The following is a 16395-nucleotide window of genomic DNA, read 5'->3' as shown; positions in this document are numbered from 1 at the left end:
ACAGGTTTGGAACAGAAATCAGTTTGGCAGCGCAATTCCATTTTTCTATTTATGGAACAACTTTTTGTTCCAGAACTGGTTCTGGACCAAAAATCAGAAACAAAAAAAAAAATTATGTTTCTGGACGAGAAATGAAAACCATTTCTAAAAGAACCTGTTTTCTCTCTTCAAAACACATCTCTTCCTAAATTTGGCCTCGGTCTAACCTGGTGAGACTGATCCGAACCGGTTCGGTTCGGTCCGATTCATTAATGGCGGGAAAATAAAAAAACTCTAAAAAAAATTAGAAAAATCATAAAAAATAACAAAATTCAAAAAAAAAATTAGAAAATCCGGAAAATTCCTAAAAATCTCAAAAAAAAAAATTCAGAAAATTCATAAAAATTGAAAAATTCCAGAAAAATTCATAAAAATTCAGAAAATAGGAAATTTGGTGAATTATTTCAAAAAAATCAAAAAATAAAAAATTTCAAAAGTTCACAAAATAGCTTAGAATACCTATGGGCACCCGCTTTGAGTGAAATTTAAATTTTTTGAGGTGCCTAAATGATATTTTTGAAGACTCCTTAGTTTAGGGATTTAAAAGGGGTTTTAACCCCTAAAAACTTTAAAAGGGGTTTAACCCCAAAAGGGGTCTTTACCCCTAAAAAACCCTAAAACCTTAAAAAACAACACAATCCTTTGAATGAATAAACCTTTACGGCTTTACTAGGGTTTGAGTGTTTTGATTGATTTTCATTTTAGAGATCATTTCTAAAAAAATGGATTTCAGTTCCGGGAAATAGAAATTTGTGTTGTTATCAAACAGGTTTATGTTCTAAGAAATAGAAATTTTATACTGTTATCAAACGGGTTTCTGTTCCAGAAATAAAAATTTTTTGTTGTTATCAAACGAGTTTCTTTCTTCATAAATTCATCCTGGGAACGGAAATAGAAAAATCTATTTCTATCCCAGAAATTATTTCTGAAACAGAATGGTTATTATTCGCGCTCTAAAGTTTCCGACTTTCCCTCACTGATGGTGTTAATTACAGCTAAAACCGTTTCCGTACCTTTTCGAATCCTTCGAACTGAGGAGCCAATAAAAGAACTTGTCTTGGAGGGAGAAATTCCAAGAGCCCACGCATTGCATCCCTCAAATCTCCTGTACAAGAATGCTGTATTGAACTACGAGCTCGGACCCAGTAGAACACTTGAGAAAAAGATACTGCAAAATAGACAAAGTTGTAGCAAACGAGGTCTGTTCGGGTGTGCGGCGTTGCTGGGAACAGAGAGAAGCTGCCATTACAGGTCCCTATCATCTCTCTGAACTTCCGGGATCTATTTATTTTTTATTTTAATGCAGTACCCATTTCAAATCTTTGTCCCAGGGTTACAAAGCTTGTGTTTTTAGTAAAAAGGACCACTTTACTTAGTAGGAAAAAGATGGGTTTGTGGGGGGTTTTGTCTGGAGGAGCGTTATTCTAAGATGGGTGTTTTGTTTTTGGTCGAATGAGATGGGTATTTTGTAGTGGGAAAAGAGTGATAATTTTTCCACAGGCCATTTAGTCTAGACTGGAAGAGTGTTATTCGGAGTCTTCTGGTTTCCAGCTTCAGCAGTGAGTGTTATTCGGGGTCTTCTGGTTTTCCAGCTTCGGCAGTGAGTGTTCTTCGGGGTCTTCTGGTTTCCAGCTTCCCCTGCGTGATTTTCTACTTCTGAGCTGGTTTTGTGCGCAGGAAACTGAGTAAGTTGAGCTATTTTCCCTCTTGATTTCTCAATCTCTGCATCTTTGGGGCCTCTCAATCTTTCAGGTCTAGGCATCTATGTCTCTCCCGGCTCAGTTTCTTCATCTGTCGTGTTCTCATCGTCCTGCTTTTGGAGGTTTCTCCAGAATGGTCTGTAGATCACGACTCTCACTTGAGCTGGTCGCTGATTCTTGTAAACTATGCTTATGCAACAATGGAGAAGCTACTTTGATGCCCTATTATGGCATTTGACATTTTGGAGATCCTGACTAAGAGCTTATTCAGCTGGCCCTTCATAGTTCCGGCACTATATAGCTCATTTCTAAGTTTAGCTGCATTACAGTTGGACAATATGTTTCTGGGCTGTTTGATTTTGGTGCTGTCGGATCCTGTCATGGACCTCGAAATTTCTCGCCCTTTGCGGCATACTTTGTGAATTTTGTGCTTGAACACAATGCGTTATGCGTATAGAGTCAGACTAATCAGTGACTGCAAAGTTGAATTAAAGTAAGTTAGTTACACCTACAAGAAGGAACAGAAGAAAAGGACCGGACGAATTGAAAATCATTGTTACTCGCATCTCTAGACTGTAGTGAACTTATCAATTGAACTGGAAGTTATAACGAACTGCAACTATTGTCCCTAATTCCATTTCATGATATGTCTTCCAGTTCCAATTTCTAAACCATATATGGCGAAGTATTACTTTTGTGTACTATTTGGCAACGTTGGATAATAGTCGTACCAGATGTGCTTCAGAGATAATTCATTTTATTTGTTGAAAGCAGGCTGCTATTCCAGATAATTTAGCTCAATAATCCTAGCAGGTCATCTTGGCATGATTTCTCTTAAGGCACTGAAGCTCTGAAAAGACACATTTAAGATTCAGCATAACTCTCTCTTTTCCTTTTGGAATTTTAGAGAGATATTTCAGGTTGGTAGCTGCAAATGCAATTAATGATGGGAAAGGAAAAGGAAGATTCTCGTAATGCATTCTTAAATTAGAAATATTTTCTCAGCATAGGCTTTTTGGTGCTTGGAGATTGGTCAATTTTGTACATATAATGTACCTAATGAAGGTATATTGGTTTCCTTTATTGTTGGGAAGTAGGTTGTCAGTTTACTCAATGGTTTATAATAAACTTTGTGGACTTGGATAAGATGAAATAAACTTAGCTCTTGGGGCACTGGTGAGTTGTTACTATAAACCAATACTTCATAATCAATGCTATTTAGATGGAGATTTTAGAATATTTAAATATTAAACCACACATTCATCTAATAGCTTAATTTTGTAGAGCAATTAGCCGTGGTCCCGCAAAATCTTTCATGGTATTAGAGGAGGAGATCCTGCAAGTTAGAACATTTAAATCTTAATTCACGCATTCATTTATTGGTTTAAGCTTTTAGAACAATTGGCCATCCCACAAAATATTTGGTTGAGATAGATGAGCTGGTTGTCTATTGTACAGCTCTTCGGGGGTTTTTACGCTCTTTTTGCTAGAAGTAGCACGTGACATGGCATTTTCTGTTATCATTTGTGCCTTCCGTTTTTGCCTTCATCTCCATGTAATCTCGACCCTTGGTTGAAATTTGAATACAGTCTCTAACCACGCCTCGTGGAAAATTCATTGGATTTGCAGTTTAAGCTCCATTAAAGGCGACAGAAGAGGGTGGAAGGTTTCGTTCCCCATTTTCTGGATATGATGGGTGAAAGAGGGCTGGGGAGAATTCTTCTGCTTCTACTTTCATTCTTGCCCATTGCCTTGGGTAATTCAGAAACCCTCCCGGGTTCTTTTAGTCCTATTAGCTCTTATTTGTCTGCTGAATCATTTTCTGCATGTAATGCCTGTGCGACATCGTGCTTCAATGGTTTATTTGGCCCTGTGGGGACAAACTAATCCAATCATGTAGAATTTGCAGTCGTCATAGAGGGGATTCGATGGGCAATTTTTGCATGGCTATACTTCCTAGCCGTGACTTATGAGCATAGTCATACAGTGTTAAGGTTTATACAATAGGAATGCATACCTAAGGTTTTATTAGCTTGATATTACATGAGAGTGTCATCAGTGGATATAGATTCCCATTGAAGCTGATGATAGTGGCAGTGTCCCTAATGAAAAAGATGTTTTGTTATTGTTGGTCATGATTATATTCTGCTTCACAATTCTATGTCCCTATTTAATCATGTGTTTTTCTTTTTCTTTTCCCATATGGTTGAAAGTGGATAAGCTCTTGACCTTAACAGTTTCATGTTCACTATGGATTAAACAAGTCTACTGACCTTCTCTATTGGAAGCTGCAATCTGCAAATTCATGCAATTATATGCTTGACAATTTGCTGAGCCCCTTCACTCCCTATGATCTTGCAATCTCTCTTATTCATTCATCTTTACTTGACATCACAAGCACATGAAGTCAGCAGGCTGCATTTTCTTCTATTCCTGAAATATATCTTGAACTGATACATCAGGTGCATTTGTGGGAATAAACGTCGGTACCCTTGTTTCTAACCTGCCAGAAGCTTCAGATATAGTAGCAGTCTTAAAATCCCATGAGATAACTCATGTGCGACTTTATGATGCCGATGCTCACATGTTAAAAGCCCTTGCTAACAGCGGGATTGATGTCATGGTTGGTGTCACAAACGAGGAAGTTTTAGGGATTGGAGAATCTCCAGCAGCAGCGGCGGCTTGGATTAACAAAAATGTTGCCGCTTACCTGCCTGCAACTAATATAACTGCAATTGCAGTTGGCAGCGAAGTTCTTACTTCAATACCTCATGCTGCTCCGGTTTTAGTTCCGGCAATGAATAACCTTCATAAAGCTCTGGTTGCCTCTAATCTCAATTTTATGATTAAGGTCTCGACCCCACAATCAATGGATGTGATTCCGAGGCCCTTCCCTCCCTCCACCGCGGCCTTCAACTCTTCATGGAACTCTACGGTGTACCAGCTGCTTCAATTCCTGAAGAACACAAATTCCTCGTACATGTTGAATGCTTATCCATATTATGGATATACTCAAGGGAACGGGATTTTCCCACTTGATTATGCTCTTTTTCGACCACTGCCTTCAGTGAAGCAGATTGTTGACCCGAATACCCTTTTTCACTACAACAGCATGTTTGATGCCATGGTCGATGCTACTTATTATTCTATCGAGGCCATGAATTTTTCTGGGATCCCTGTTCTGGTGACAGAAACCGGCTGGCCTTGGTTTGGTGGATCAAATGAACCTGATGCGACGGCAGAAAATGCCGAAACCTTCGGCAACAATTTGATCAAGCGGGTGCTTAATGGCTCAGGTCCACCTAGCCAGCCAAATGTGCCGATCAACACATACATCTATGAGTTATTTAACGAGGATAAGAGACCGGGACCCGTGTCGGAGAAAAATTGGGGTGTGTTTTTCACCAACGGGACTTCTGTGTATCCTCTCAGCTTGGGCACATCCAGTCGAGTCACGGGGAACTCTTCCGGGGTCTTCTGCATAGCGAAGCTGGATGCAGATTCCGACAAGTTGCTAGATGGGCTAAACTGGGCTTGTGGTCAAGGTCAGGCTAACTGCACGGCTATTCAGGTAGGACAGCCGTGTTACTCGCCCAACACCGTGGTGAACCATGCTTCGTATGCCTACAATGACTATTATCAGAAGATGCAGAGTGTTGGTGGGACGTGCGATTTTCAGGGCACGGCTATGACTACTACGGTCAATCCTAGTGAGTTTCTATTTTTTTTTTTATGTTTATTCTTCTCTGCGGAGGACAACTGGGATTGTGCATACGAACTGTCTGTCTTCCCCTTTTTTATGAGGCGCACACATGTTTCATGGTGGGAGAGGATTGCAGATGGGCAGTGAATCATCACATCAGTGATCTTAACAGAAAATGATGTGTGGATGTGTTTTCTTGTCCTCATCAAAAAGTTGCATGTCATTAGGACTGATTCATAGACCACTTTGCTAAAGCTTTGGGTAGTTTATCGACTCTAAATATCCTGCTTTGCTAATATTGGCACATATAAAGGGCTAAATATGCGTATCCTTCCTGCAATACTTAGAGAGGTAGCTTTCCTCTCATGTTTTCCTTCGACTTTCTGACTTGCTGTGATGTAAATGCAGGTTATGGATCGTGTAAATTCGCTGGGAGGTGAGAAAATTTTAGTATATCGCTGAAAGATCTGTCCTGCTGCCATCATTTTATATTTATTTAGTTGATGCTGCGTTTGTTCTGAATGTGTTCCCTATATGTGTATGCTTTTGACAGTTCAAACTCGAGCTCCAATGTGATCACCCCGTCCGCGTCTGCACCTTTCAGTCCTATAGGCGGAGGTTCACCAACTTCAGCTGTGCTAGCCTCCGAACTAAAGTACGTGATTTGGGCTATCTCCGTTGCTCTAATGTCGCTTTGACGAAGGGGCATGGGCCCTATTCGGCTAGAGCAGTCGATAGCGAGTTACCGGTAGATCTCGGCTGTGATGTAATTGGTGGGAGATTCTTGAGCTTAGTGAGGGTTCTTGTTCATTCATCCCTTCTCATTTTTTTGTATGCGCTGAGAGATCCTTCTTCCGTTGAGTTCCTCCTTGTCTATTTTATGTCACTGTAGCATTTGATTCTAGAATCTGTGGATAGAGCATGATTCTTTGGAGGGGGGGGAGATGAGAATGGACCAATGTGACTGGCGATTGCCTTGCCTGCTTGCAAATTTCCTCTAAAATCAGCCACCAAATTATGGTGGAGAAGTGAGATGGTGTCCTTCAAATTCATCATAAGCATATCCCAACCATATAGTGTTGCAAAATGTATGATTCAATCTTTACCCAAGCAAATTCTATTACCATTGATTTGGATGATTAGTTCAGTTGTAAAAGCATGACTATCGATATCGATGGCGACGGAGATGAGTCACGCAGAATAAAGTAAACAGGATATGTGCACTGTGCACAAAGTATGATCCCATACAAAGTAACACTTGAAACATTTTTCAAGATGTTCGTTGAAATGTTTGAGTAAACATTCCATCATACCACATGAAAAATTGTCACATGCTATCCAACCAGGATCATATTGCATAGGAATATACTTCTTTTTCTCTCTTTGAAGTGGTTAATAGGAAAATTCAGCATTATTAGCTTTCAATTAATAAAACATATAAAACTTAAATTAAATTAGAATATAAAATCCATACAAATTTAGCATTAGCATTTGGGAAGATGACACAAATGGTACTTGAATCTTGGCTGAATGTGCAATATGGTCCATAAATTTTTTATTTGTTCGAGGTGGTCCCTAAATTTTAGGCCAATGTAATAAAATCCATGAATTTTTAGAATATGTTTAATTTAGTCTCTGAATTATATAAAAAAGTTCAATGTCGTCTCCGATCTTGAATTAATGGAAAGATTATATCGAACATTTTCATATAGTTTATGGACTATATCGAACATGTACCAAAAGTTCAGGGACCACATTAAACATTAGGCTAAAGTTCAGGGACCATATTAAACAAAATAAAAGTTTAGAGACCAACATTACATATTGGGCCAAAATTCAAGGATCATTCGTGTAATTATCTCTTAGCATTTCTAGATAAAAGAGTCCCACGTGGGAGTCGGTTTCGAATCAGAACCGGGTTGAGTTCCAAGAATGGCAATCGAGCCGAACCGTGAAAGAAAAGGAGGGGGTTAAGGCGAAAGAGAACCAACCTTCGACTGTTTACGAGCTCTCGCGCGCGTTACCTGGGGGAAGATGAGGAGCTCCGGGATGATAGGGTCGTCGTCGGCGACGGCGTCGTCGGCGACGGCGTGGGCGTCGACGACCTCGGTGTCGTCCTCGGGGAAGAGGATACAGAGGGAGATGGCGGAGCTGAACCGGGACCCGCCTCCCTACTGCTCCGCCGGCCCCAAGGGCGACAATCTCTACCACTGGGTCTCCACCATCATGGGCCCTCCAGGTTCGTCTCTCTCTCTCCCTCTCAGTCCTCGAGCAACCTAGGGTTTCCGTCCGGGAGCTACGAGCCTTGCTTGGGGGGTCGCTCTGATCATGGCCCTTCCTTGCTCTGTGGAGCTCTCAGTTTTTTAGCTAGCGATTTGGGACATGTGGTGATTCTGAATTCTCTGTTGCTGAATCTGATGTTTCCTTAATGGGTTCAGCTCAGCTTCTTTTGTTATCTACTGTCCTGATAGATAATCTCCTGGGTATTTGCAAACAATTTGGTTGATGGGCTCGGATTCATAGAGCTTTGCCTCGCCTTTTTGAGGTTAATGACCTCCTGAATCTATTTCCTTGTGTCTGCAAAATCGTTGCGGATTCTTCGGCTATTGCTGCCTCGTCTTGCTTGGCCGGTCTGCAATTTTACGTCTTAGATAAACAGCATTTGTCATCTTGATTGATTGGTATTCGTGAGATCCTGCTAATGATTTCCTTGGTGTGATCTGTCGTGTCCCTTCTCCTCTAGTTTCGACGAGTTGATATGGTTTGCGAGATCCTTAGTTTTCTGTAGTGGCATGACGAGCATGCTCTGACGGATGTTTCTAGGTACACCGTATGGAGGAGGAATTTTTTTCCTTGACATAACTTTTCCGAGTGATTATCCATTCAAGCCTCCGAAGGTATGTCGCTTTTGTTGATTATCTCCTTAAGTTTGTCAATGGAATGTCAATTCTCTTTTGTAATTTGATTAAATTGGAGTAGTTTGGATATATGTCTATTGAAGTCAAGTCGGTTCGCAGGTCGCATTCAAAACTCGAATTTACCATTGTAATGTTGATTCGTCCGGAAATCTTGGATTGGACATCTTGAAGGATGGTTGGAGCCCGGCTCTTACAATTTCTAAAGTTCTTCTTGCCATCAGATCGATTTTCACGAATCCTGATCCCCGTATGCTTCTATTATTCCATTTGTTTGACTCACTATATCTGCAATGTTTCTTACCTGCTATGACAGTGTGAATTTCTTAATTGGTCGCGGAACTGAAACAGATTTTTGATCTCACACATTTTTTATTTATGTTGCAAGCAAGAAACTCAGAGTGGGCTTGAAGGAATTTTTCTTGGAGCACCACCACTCAAATGCTCTTTCATAGTAGTTTGTCCTCCAAATGAAAATGCATCATGCCTCATTCGAATGCTCTCTTGGTGCAGATAATCTACTGGTTCCTGGCATTGCCCATCTGTACATGGTGGACCGGCCTAAACATGATCAACTGGCTGCTGAATGGACACTGCGATTCGCGAAGTGATCGAATTCATTAGATGGAAAGAGCAGACTACCTTGGCGTGCAACTCTTACCACAGAAGACGACAGGGTTGGCAATATGGCACGACCTAAACAACCATCTTGATTTTGAGACTTGTCGAGATGAATATGATGCACGCCTCCTGCTCCAGCATCAAGCCTTTCTCGGGTGAGTTCGCGTATAATCAGTGGCAACTTGTAAATTGCAGCTTGTCTACTTTTAGTTTTGGTGAGCAGATGTAACGGGTGAGTTAACCTTCGGCAAATGCGGCCGCTAAAATCGCTGCTGAATGGTCGTTGGGAATGGAAATATAGCTGGTGAATGATGATGAAAAAGAATCCATCGTAACCAAATAGATCTGTTACTTTGGGTGCATGTCGATCGACTTGGCAATTGTGCCTCTCCATGTTCATTTGTCTTTTCGGGCTTTTAGCTTATGTACTCTGTCCTGGTGTCAAAAAATAATTGTAGCAGGAATTGAAGAGATATTGTATGGCTGTTGAAAGTAGCCCTTCTTTCATCATCACAAGCAATGTCACGGCACATCTTGGAACCGTGTACCAAGATCACGCTAATGCCGAAAGAAAGATCAGTTTCTAGCAATTCAGCAGCACGATCTTCTCTCTTGGCTTATGATTAGTAGCACTTTGGTTTTCTGCACTGATGATAATACCCGCCACTGGATCTATCATTCTGTGTACCGATACATACATTGCGCTTTTGATCAGTTGCCATCGTCAAATAAGTACAATTTTGAACAATGCTGCGATCCGGAATCAAGGATCTAAGCATCAATGGATCCCCTACCGTCTATAGTGAAAAGGGCTATAAGAACCAAGTTTCTAGAAGCGAATGCGGGTACCCATTTTCTTTAAGGCGCTGGAATTGGGAGGTGCACGCAGTTTACTTCTCTGACAGATGTTGCGGAGGATTGTAGATGTTAAAGGACTTTCTGCTTTGATGATCGACAATAAGGTTCGGTTTGGTAATCATTTTTTTTATTCTGTTCCCGAAAATAATCTCTAAGTATTTAAAGGTATTTGGTAACAACCCAAAATTTTCATTCCTGAAATAGAAAAAGAACAGCATTTAGTAACAGCACAAAATTGCTTTTTATTAATAATATTTTAATATTTTTTTTTCTTTTTTCTTCTCTTCTCTTTCTTGGCCAGCCAGAGGCTAGGGCCAGCGAGGGCGTCGCGGCCCTGGCCTATGGCCGGTCGTCGGCCACCGGCCACATGCCAAGAAAGAAGAAGATAAAATATTTATCAAACGGATTTATATTCTTTTTTATTTCGAAAAATAAAAGAATAGAATCGAATATTATTTGGCCGGTTATCAAACATGCCCTAAATGACGGGTACCTACGGTCTTCCTCGTCGTTTTCAGTTTTCCTGGGAAGTCGCCAATTCTTCTGCGCCCATCAAATCTGGGCGTTTCGGTCAAAACCTTGCCTCCCGACTAATCTGACTTTTTGAATGTGATCATCAGCGTTCTGGAAATTTCAATGTGGTGTGTGCATGCACAACAGTGCTTCGTCGAAAATATTCCAGGCACGCTTGAGACTTCAGTCTCAAAACTCAATTTTTTTCTGAGAATTCCATCGTCTTGGGTGCAATCATTCGTCTATTTATATTGTACAAAAGGGGGGTTTTTTCAACATTGGATGACTGTAAAATCATTTCGAATTCAAAAGCATTGCCCCTATATTGGGATCAGCGACCTCTATTGTATCTGTGGATTCAATGATAAAGACCCGGAATCGTTTGTCGCTACATCGTATTAGTCATTGGATCTGTAGATACCACTAGAGATGAGATCGAGTCAAGCTGCTCGCGAGTAGTTGGGGTTCGAATTGATGATTACTTGAGATCGACTTGCTTAATCTCGAGTCAAGCTCGAGCTCGAGCTGCTTGAGTATCTTCTTGAGTTGAGCTCGAACTCAAGCTCATCAATTCCCAGCTCGATTAAGCTGGAGGGCTTGTTGATAAACATGAAAATCTTCCATTATTTCTTAAAAAAAAATATCTGATAGTTGTATCGATAAACATGAAAATCTTAAAAATTACATGGTATTCAAACTCATTGAACTCGAGCTTGAGTTCACTTATAAATTGACCCCGACAGATATAAGTCAAATCAAGCTTGAGGCTAGGCTTTCAAGTCATTACTCGATCGAGCTCGAGCTCGACATCTATGGACTCGACTCGATTCCTCTACGCGCCCCCCCCCCCCCCCCCCCCCCCCCTCGCGAGACCCTCCAGTCATACAAAACCGATATGCCGTCGAGCGGGAGGGCGCGACGAAAGATATTCATAGAAGGAACAAAATCTCAGTTCGTTTGCTTATCTAGCTGGAAAGAGTTTTACCTCCATACCTCCATAATAGAATCTGTCATAGAAAACACTAGAGACAACAGCTGCGGAATTTCCTATGTTACAGTTCATAACCTCGGCATGTGCATCCGAATAGTCGCGGGCATGTGCAAGAGCCGAACATGCTCCCTCTCGTCACCAGTCACTAACTCCATGTGCGGCGGCTGCAGTTGACGAAAAGATCAAATTTTTTTAAGAGGGTCAGAGTATTTTTTTTTTTTTTGGGTCGAAAAAGGGTCAGAGTTTGAATTCTGCAAAATATGCAAATTCCAATTCGGAACGCATGTTTGTTCTTGAGGAAGAATCTTCTTCAAACGCGACTCTCACGCTACGCAATCTAGACTTTCGAACGCCGTCGTCGGCAATTTCCTTCATCCAATGAGAGTGACTTAAGTTTCGGTCCAGATGGGCTACAATTTTCGAGGGCAACAACATGAGCCAACATAGATAAATAAATATATAAATGATGACGGATCTTACGCGGTCAAACTTTTTTTTCGGACACTTCACTCTGATCAAACATTTTTCAGAAATTTCGTGCACGGAAGGGCGTGATCGAAGGAAGAATTGGTCGCTGTAAAAAGGATTGCTCGTCGTGATTAATGGGTTAAAGACCAACAGTGACAGGCCTAGTGCTATGCTCGGGGAAGTGGTTAGAAGGGACTGTGATGATGATGATTGATTTGTGTCGTGATGATTTCTTCGGTTATGTGTCACTCCATCACCAGTCGCTTCGTGTCTTTTGGGAAGGAGAATCATATGACGTTTGTTGAGAGCAGGTCAAAGGTTTTGCACCAAACAGAACTAACCCAAGTCGTCATCAATTCTCAAATCAGTTGATTGATTATCATGTGCAAGTATCATTAGGTTCGCATCGGCACATCTCTCGATTCGTATCGATTTCATGAAACTAACCCCGGTTCCCTTCTGTCCTGTCGGATCAGCTTAGCGATGTGATCCAAACTCGGCATCAAAAATAAGGAGAGAAGGAGAGAAATACATGAGGAGGATATGGAAATATCAAATACCCTTTGAAAGAATTCTGTAAACAGAAGTAGGAGGGAAATTTAAAACATTCTCCTCCCTTTTACTTTCCTCTGCGTATCCAAACATAAGTAATGTCCACATGAATCAAATCACACTTTACCTCTTTTTATTTTCGCCAATCCTTATCGCTTGTCGCCGTTCACATCTTATCATAGGATTTTTTTCCTTATCATGTAAATTTACCTATCGTTATCCATTAATTTTACCCACATGATTCTCCAATTTTATAATGCCCACTTCCTTCAGAGCCCCTATCACCCTGCGGCATAAGAAAGCCCCCCTCCTTTTCCGTACGGACAAAACTATGTTTTGTTTTGGTTACTCCCGAGTAACATTCGTCGGGCGGTTCGCGTGCGCGGCCGAGCATCCACCAAATCGCTATCACCCGAAATCGCTATCACCCGAGTTTCGACTTGCGCCTTATCGGGCTCACAAAGTTCGCGATTTTACCTCGTAGACCCGATTTCGTTCCGCCCCGAAGGACACTCGAAAGCATACGATCGAGAACTCATCATTGCGCTTCTCGCGACGTTCGCTTCCGATCATCGAAGCAATGTAATAGCTCAACGACCAAAGGGTTGATGCGGGCTTTTGCTTTGAATGCACTTTTCACCATAGAAGTCCTCACAACACGTTCTCTGCGTTTTTCCCGACAAAATTGCTCAACTCAGTGTGTAATTATTTACATAAGCAGAATCGAAGCAAAAGCAGCAATACAACCGACAGCATCTCTCGTTCTATATAGCCTTGATGGAAGCCTAAAGCAAAAAGACTCAAAACGCTCCGAGCCCAAATGGCTCTTTCCTTCTTCTACCGCCCCCTCGTCGCCGTGCAAAACCCGGAGCCACTGGCGGACGCGAGAGTCAAAACTCCGGCGCGATCAAATCTCCACGCAGCAACCCGATTGGACGAACCCGCCGAACCCGTCGGGCACGTCGCCGACCCGCTCGAATTTGCCGCCCTGCCCCGCCCTCACGTAGAACCCCTGCGCCGCCCCCTGGTACTCCGACCCGGTCACCAGGGTCATGTCCCCCACCGCCACCCCGCTCGGCCCGACCTGGACCCTCGAGTCCGAATCGGCCCAGCTCACTATCCTGCCGTCGCTCCCGAAGCCGCCGGCGGACGACCTCGGGCACCGGCCCGCCTCCCACACCCCCTCGGCCAGCCTCCACTCGCCGCCGGCGAAGGCCTCGGCGCTGCCCTCGAACTCGCCCTGGCTGTCCGTGCGGTACCCGCTCACCACCCAGAACTCGCCGCCCACCACGATCCCCTCGCACTCGTCCCGCTCCCGGGTCATCGGGGGCAGCTCCGTCCACTCGTCCCCCCACGCGTCGTAGGCCCACGCCGTCCTCAGCGCGTTCTTGTTCTCGTCGTGGCCACCGGCCACGTAGATCCGGCCCCCGTGCGACCCGACCGCGAAGAACGACCGCTTCGACGGCATGGGCGCGCACCGCCTCCACCGCCGCGACGCGAAGTCGTAGAGGAACACGTCCGTCACCGGGTCGTAGCTCGCCGGGTCCCAGCCCCCCATGACGACCAGCTTCCCGCCCTCGCAGCCGGCGACCTGGCAGAACAGAGGGAGCCCGCCCGGGTACCCGGGGACCGGGTCGAGCCGCTCCCAGGCCCGGCCGACCGGGTCGAACACGGTGACGGCGTAGCCGGGGGAGTCGGTGGGCTTCGACCCCCCGCCGGCGGCGGTCGCCTCGGGCGGGGGCGCGGGGCGGGGGAGGGCCTGGACGAGGCAGGCGACCTTGCGGGTGTACCCGAGGTGCCGGCGGTGGTGGTAGAACTCGCGGCTCTCGAGCAGCTGGTGCCAGCACCGGCAGACCCAGGAGGCGACCCGGTGGGAGGGGTGGGGCAACCGGGTCAGGCACTCGAGCCCGATCTCGCCGGGCAAGCCCGGAACCAGGTCGCTCAGCTCGAAGCCTTCCATTTTTTTCTCGCCTTTTTCTTCTTCTCTTCTCTTCACGGCGCTCTCAAGTTCGAAGCGGAAGGGAGGGGTCGTTTCGGTCCGTCTGTTCGAAACCGGGTGTTTCGGGCGCTGCGGGAGGAGGGCACCCGGGTATTTATACGGGGCGGTCGGGATAGTTGGGGGGAGGCAGGGAGAGCAATCAGGGGCCGACACGTGTCGGGTGGTGGGGGCCGGCGTGACGTGGCGATCGGAGCAAGAGAAAAGTTATAGCCGATCTCGCAAATCCTCTCCGATTTATTGCGATTTTCTTTTACCATCGTTAATGGGGTACGGTCGGGGGGAGGACACGGAAAGTAAGGTGTGGGAGCTCGGAGTTTTGACCGGTGGTTAGAACTTAGAAGAGGGGTGTGTGCTTCGGGCGAGATTGATGGAGCGGAGAGGATAAGGAGGGAGGGGAGAGGAGGGGGGCTCGCCCCGACCCGAGCCTGACGGGGACGTCGGCACGTGACATGCGCGGTGGGGACCGCCCGGACATGTCGCGCGGCCTACGGTGGTGGTGGTGATGGTGATGACGATGGAGCAGAGAGAGAGAGAGAGAGAGTGGGTGGGGGGGGCACGTGTACGGCAGGTGACATGTGGCGGATAAGGGGATAGAGGAGACGCCGATTGCTGACGTGTTTGAGCTGGCGGGGCTTATCTAATTTAGGGGGATGAGCTCGACGGAGGGGGGAGCTTTCATGGCGGTAACAGTAACAGGGGTGAGCAACGATTCAGAGTTGACTCTGAACCGACAATTTGGATCGGGCCAATCCAGCCGATCCTGATCCGGTTCTCAAGAGACTGAATTGATCTTTGATCCTGAAACCTCTAGAATCTGTACTGTACAGATTGATCTTCTATCCTAAGAGTTTATGATTGGTCCGAATTGGATCAACCATATATATTATTATTTTTTTTTTTGGTAAATAACCATATATATTATTTATTTATTTATTTTCCAAAAAATCTGAGGCCTCTCCCTCCTCCTCTTATGGTGTTGAAAATAAAAACTCTATTAACTGTTGAGTGTCACCTCTCTCCTTCCCTCGCTTCTCTGTGGCTGTTCGCTAGATCTGTCTCTCCTCGTTTGCCTCACGAACTAGCTTGCCTCTCTTGGGCCGCCTCGGCGCCTCACGAACGACGAATGCAGGTCCCCTCACTTGGCCCTCCTCGGCGACTCATGGCCGATCCCCCTGAGGCAGATATGGAATCACTTTTGTTTTGTTTTCAAGTGTTCATAAATTAAAGTAATCTTTTGAGAATGAATAAGATATGAAATTGTATAATTTATGGTTTATGTTATGTATTTTTACCATTTTATTTCATGTGTTCGTATATTACTAAGTGGAGATTTTTGTTGTTGCGCTATCTTAGATTTTTATTTGATTTGTACCGGGGTCCATAATTTGGTTACTCAATATTGCATTGTCAATGGATATATATTTTCAAAGTGTACCGTTTGTCCTTTCAACAAATAAAAAAAACGAAACATAAAAAAAATCGATTGGTCCCAGGTTGACTCTGGAACCGGACCGGACCCAAAGGGTCAGTCCAGTCCTCGATCCCAAGCTCAATAGGGTTGGTCCTCGATCCCAAAAATTGGGGATCAACACTGTGCGAATTGGTCCTAGGGTTAAGTGTTGGACCGGCCCAATTCGGATCATACTCACCCCCAGTGGTAAAAAGGGGAGGGGAGGGGCGTACTGCCATTCGCTCCTTTGGCCCACCCCCTATCGCGTCCATCCCGATTTTTTGTGGGGTTTTTTTTTTTTTTGCATTTGTTTTGGATATAAAATTACGATCAATCGTGTGAATTGGTGCCGCAATCTTTAAGAATACATCAGAATGGAGATCACAATTTACAACAGCAGCGTGGTACATTTTTCAGCAATTATTCGATTGTATGTTAGTGTCACGTGATTTTTGGCATCTTTTACAACCAAAAGCAAGCTTAAAATGTGAGACTTTCCATCATACTTATAAACTAACCACTAGCTCCATCCACAATTGATGTAAGAATCTCTCCTTACACATCGGGTTTATTGGGATTTTGGAAC

The 16395-nt window shown here is 44.2% G+C and overlaps 3 protein-coding genes across 5 annotated transcripts; 2 read left to right on the top strand and 1 right to left on the bottom strand.

Annotated features, from left to right (window-relative positions):
- Positions 1-1138: 1138 nt before the first annotated feature.
- LOC115679104 (glucan endo-1,3-beta-glucosidase 4) lies at positions 1139-6470 on the top strand. 3 transcript variants are annotated; one of them, XM_056310103.1, is made up of 6 exons: positions 1334-1724; positions 2514-2659; positions 3369-3495; positions 4202-5449; positions 5851-5878; positions 5996-6470. In XM_056310103.1, exons 3-6 carry the CDS (start codon positions 3429-3431, stop codon positions 6138-6140), a joined length of 1488 nt encoding a protein of 495 aa, XP_056166078.1. In that variant the 5' UTR covers positions 1334-1724; positions 2514-2659; positions 3369-3428; the 3' UTR covers positions 6141-6470. The 3 variants fall into 3 exon arrangements, with proteins under 3 accessions (XP_030458528.2, XP_056166078.1, XP_030458527.2); XM_030602668.2 differs by lacking the exons at positions 1334-1724; positions 2514-2659 and adding an exon at positions 1139-1290; XM_030602667.2 differs by lacking the exon at positions 2514-2659 and having other exon boundaries at positions 1335-1724.
- A 940-nt stretch (positions 6471-7410) lies between these two features.
- LOC115679105 (constitutive photomorphogenesis protein 10) lies at positions 7411-9473 on the top strand. Its single transcript, XM_030602669.2, has 4 exons — positions 7411-7681; positions 8266-8339; positions 8460-8607; positions 8871-9473. Exons 1-4 carry the CDS (start codon positions 7477-7479, stop codon positions 8966-8968), a joined length of 525 nt encoding a protein of 174 aa, XP_030458529.1. The 5' UTR covers positions 7411-7476; the 3' UTR covers positions 8969-9473.
- Positions 9474-13030: 3557 nt separating this feature from the next.
- Positions 13031-14418, bottom strand: LOC115679239 (F-box/kelch-repeat protein At2g44130-like). Its single transcript, XM_056310106.1, has one exon. The coding sequence runs from the start codon at positions 14318-14320 to the stop codon at positions 13268-13270; it is 1053 nt and encodes a 350-aa protein (XP_056166081.1). The 5' UTR covers positions 14321-14418; the 3' UTR covers positions 13031-13267.
- Positions 14419-16395: the final 1977 nt, after the last annotated feature.

This window comes from Syzygium oleosum, unplaced genomic scaffold (genome assembly GCF_021117445.2).
Source record: "Syzygium oleosum isolate NSW1041296 unplaced genomic scaffold, Sole_v2.1 Sole_v2.03, whole genome shotgun sequence".
Taxonomy (NCBI): Eukaryota; Viridiplantae; Streptophyta; class Magnoliopsida; order Myrtales; family Myrtaceae; genus Syzygium; species Syzygium oleosum.
The sequence above is the reverse complement of the archived record's forward strand: the minus strand, read 5'-3'. Positions and strand labels throughout refer to the sequence as shown.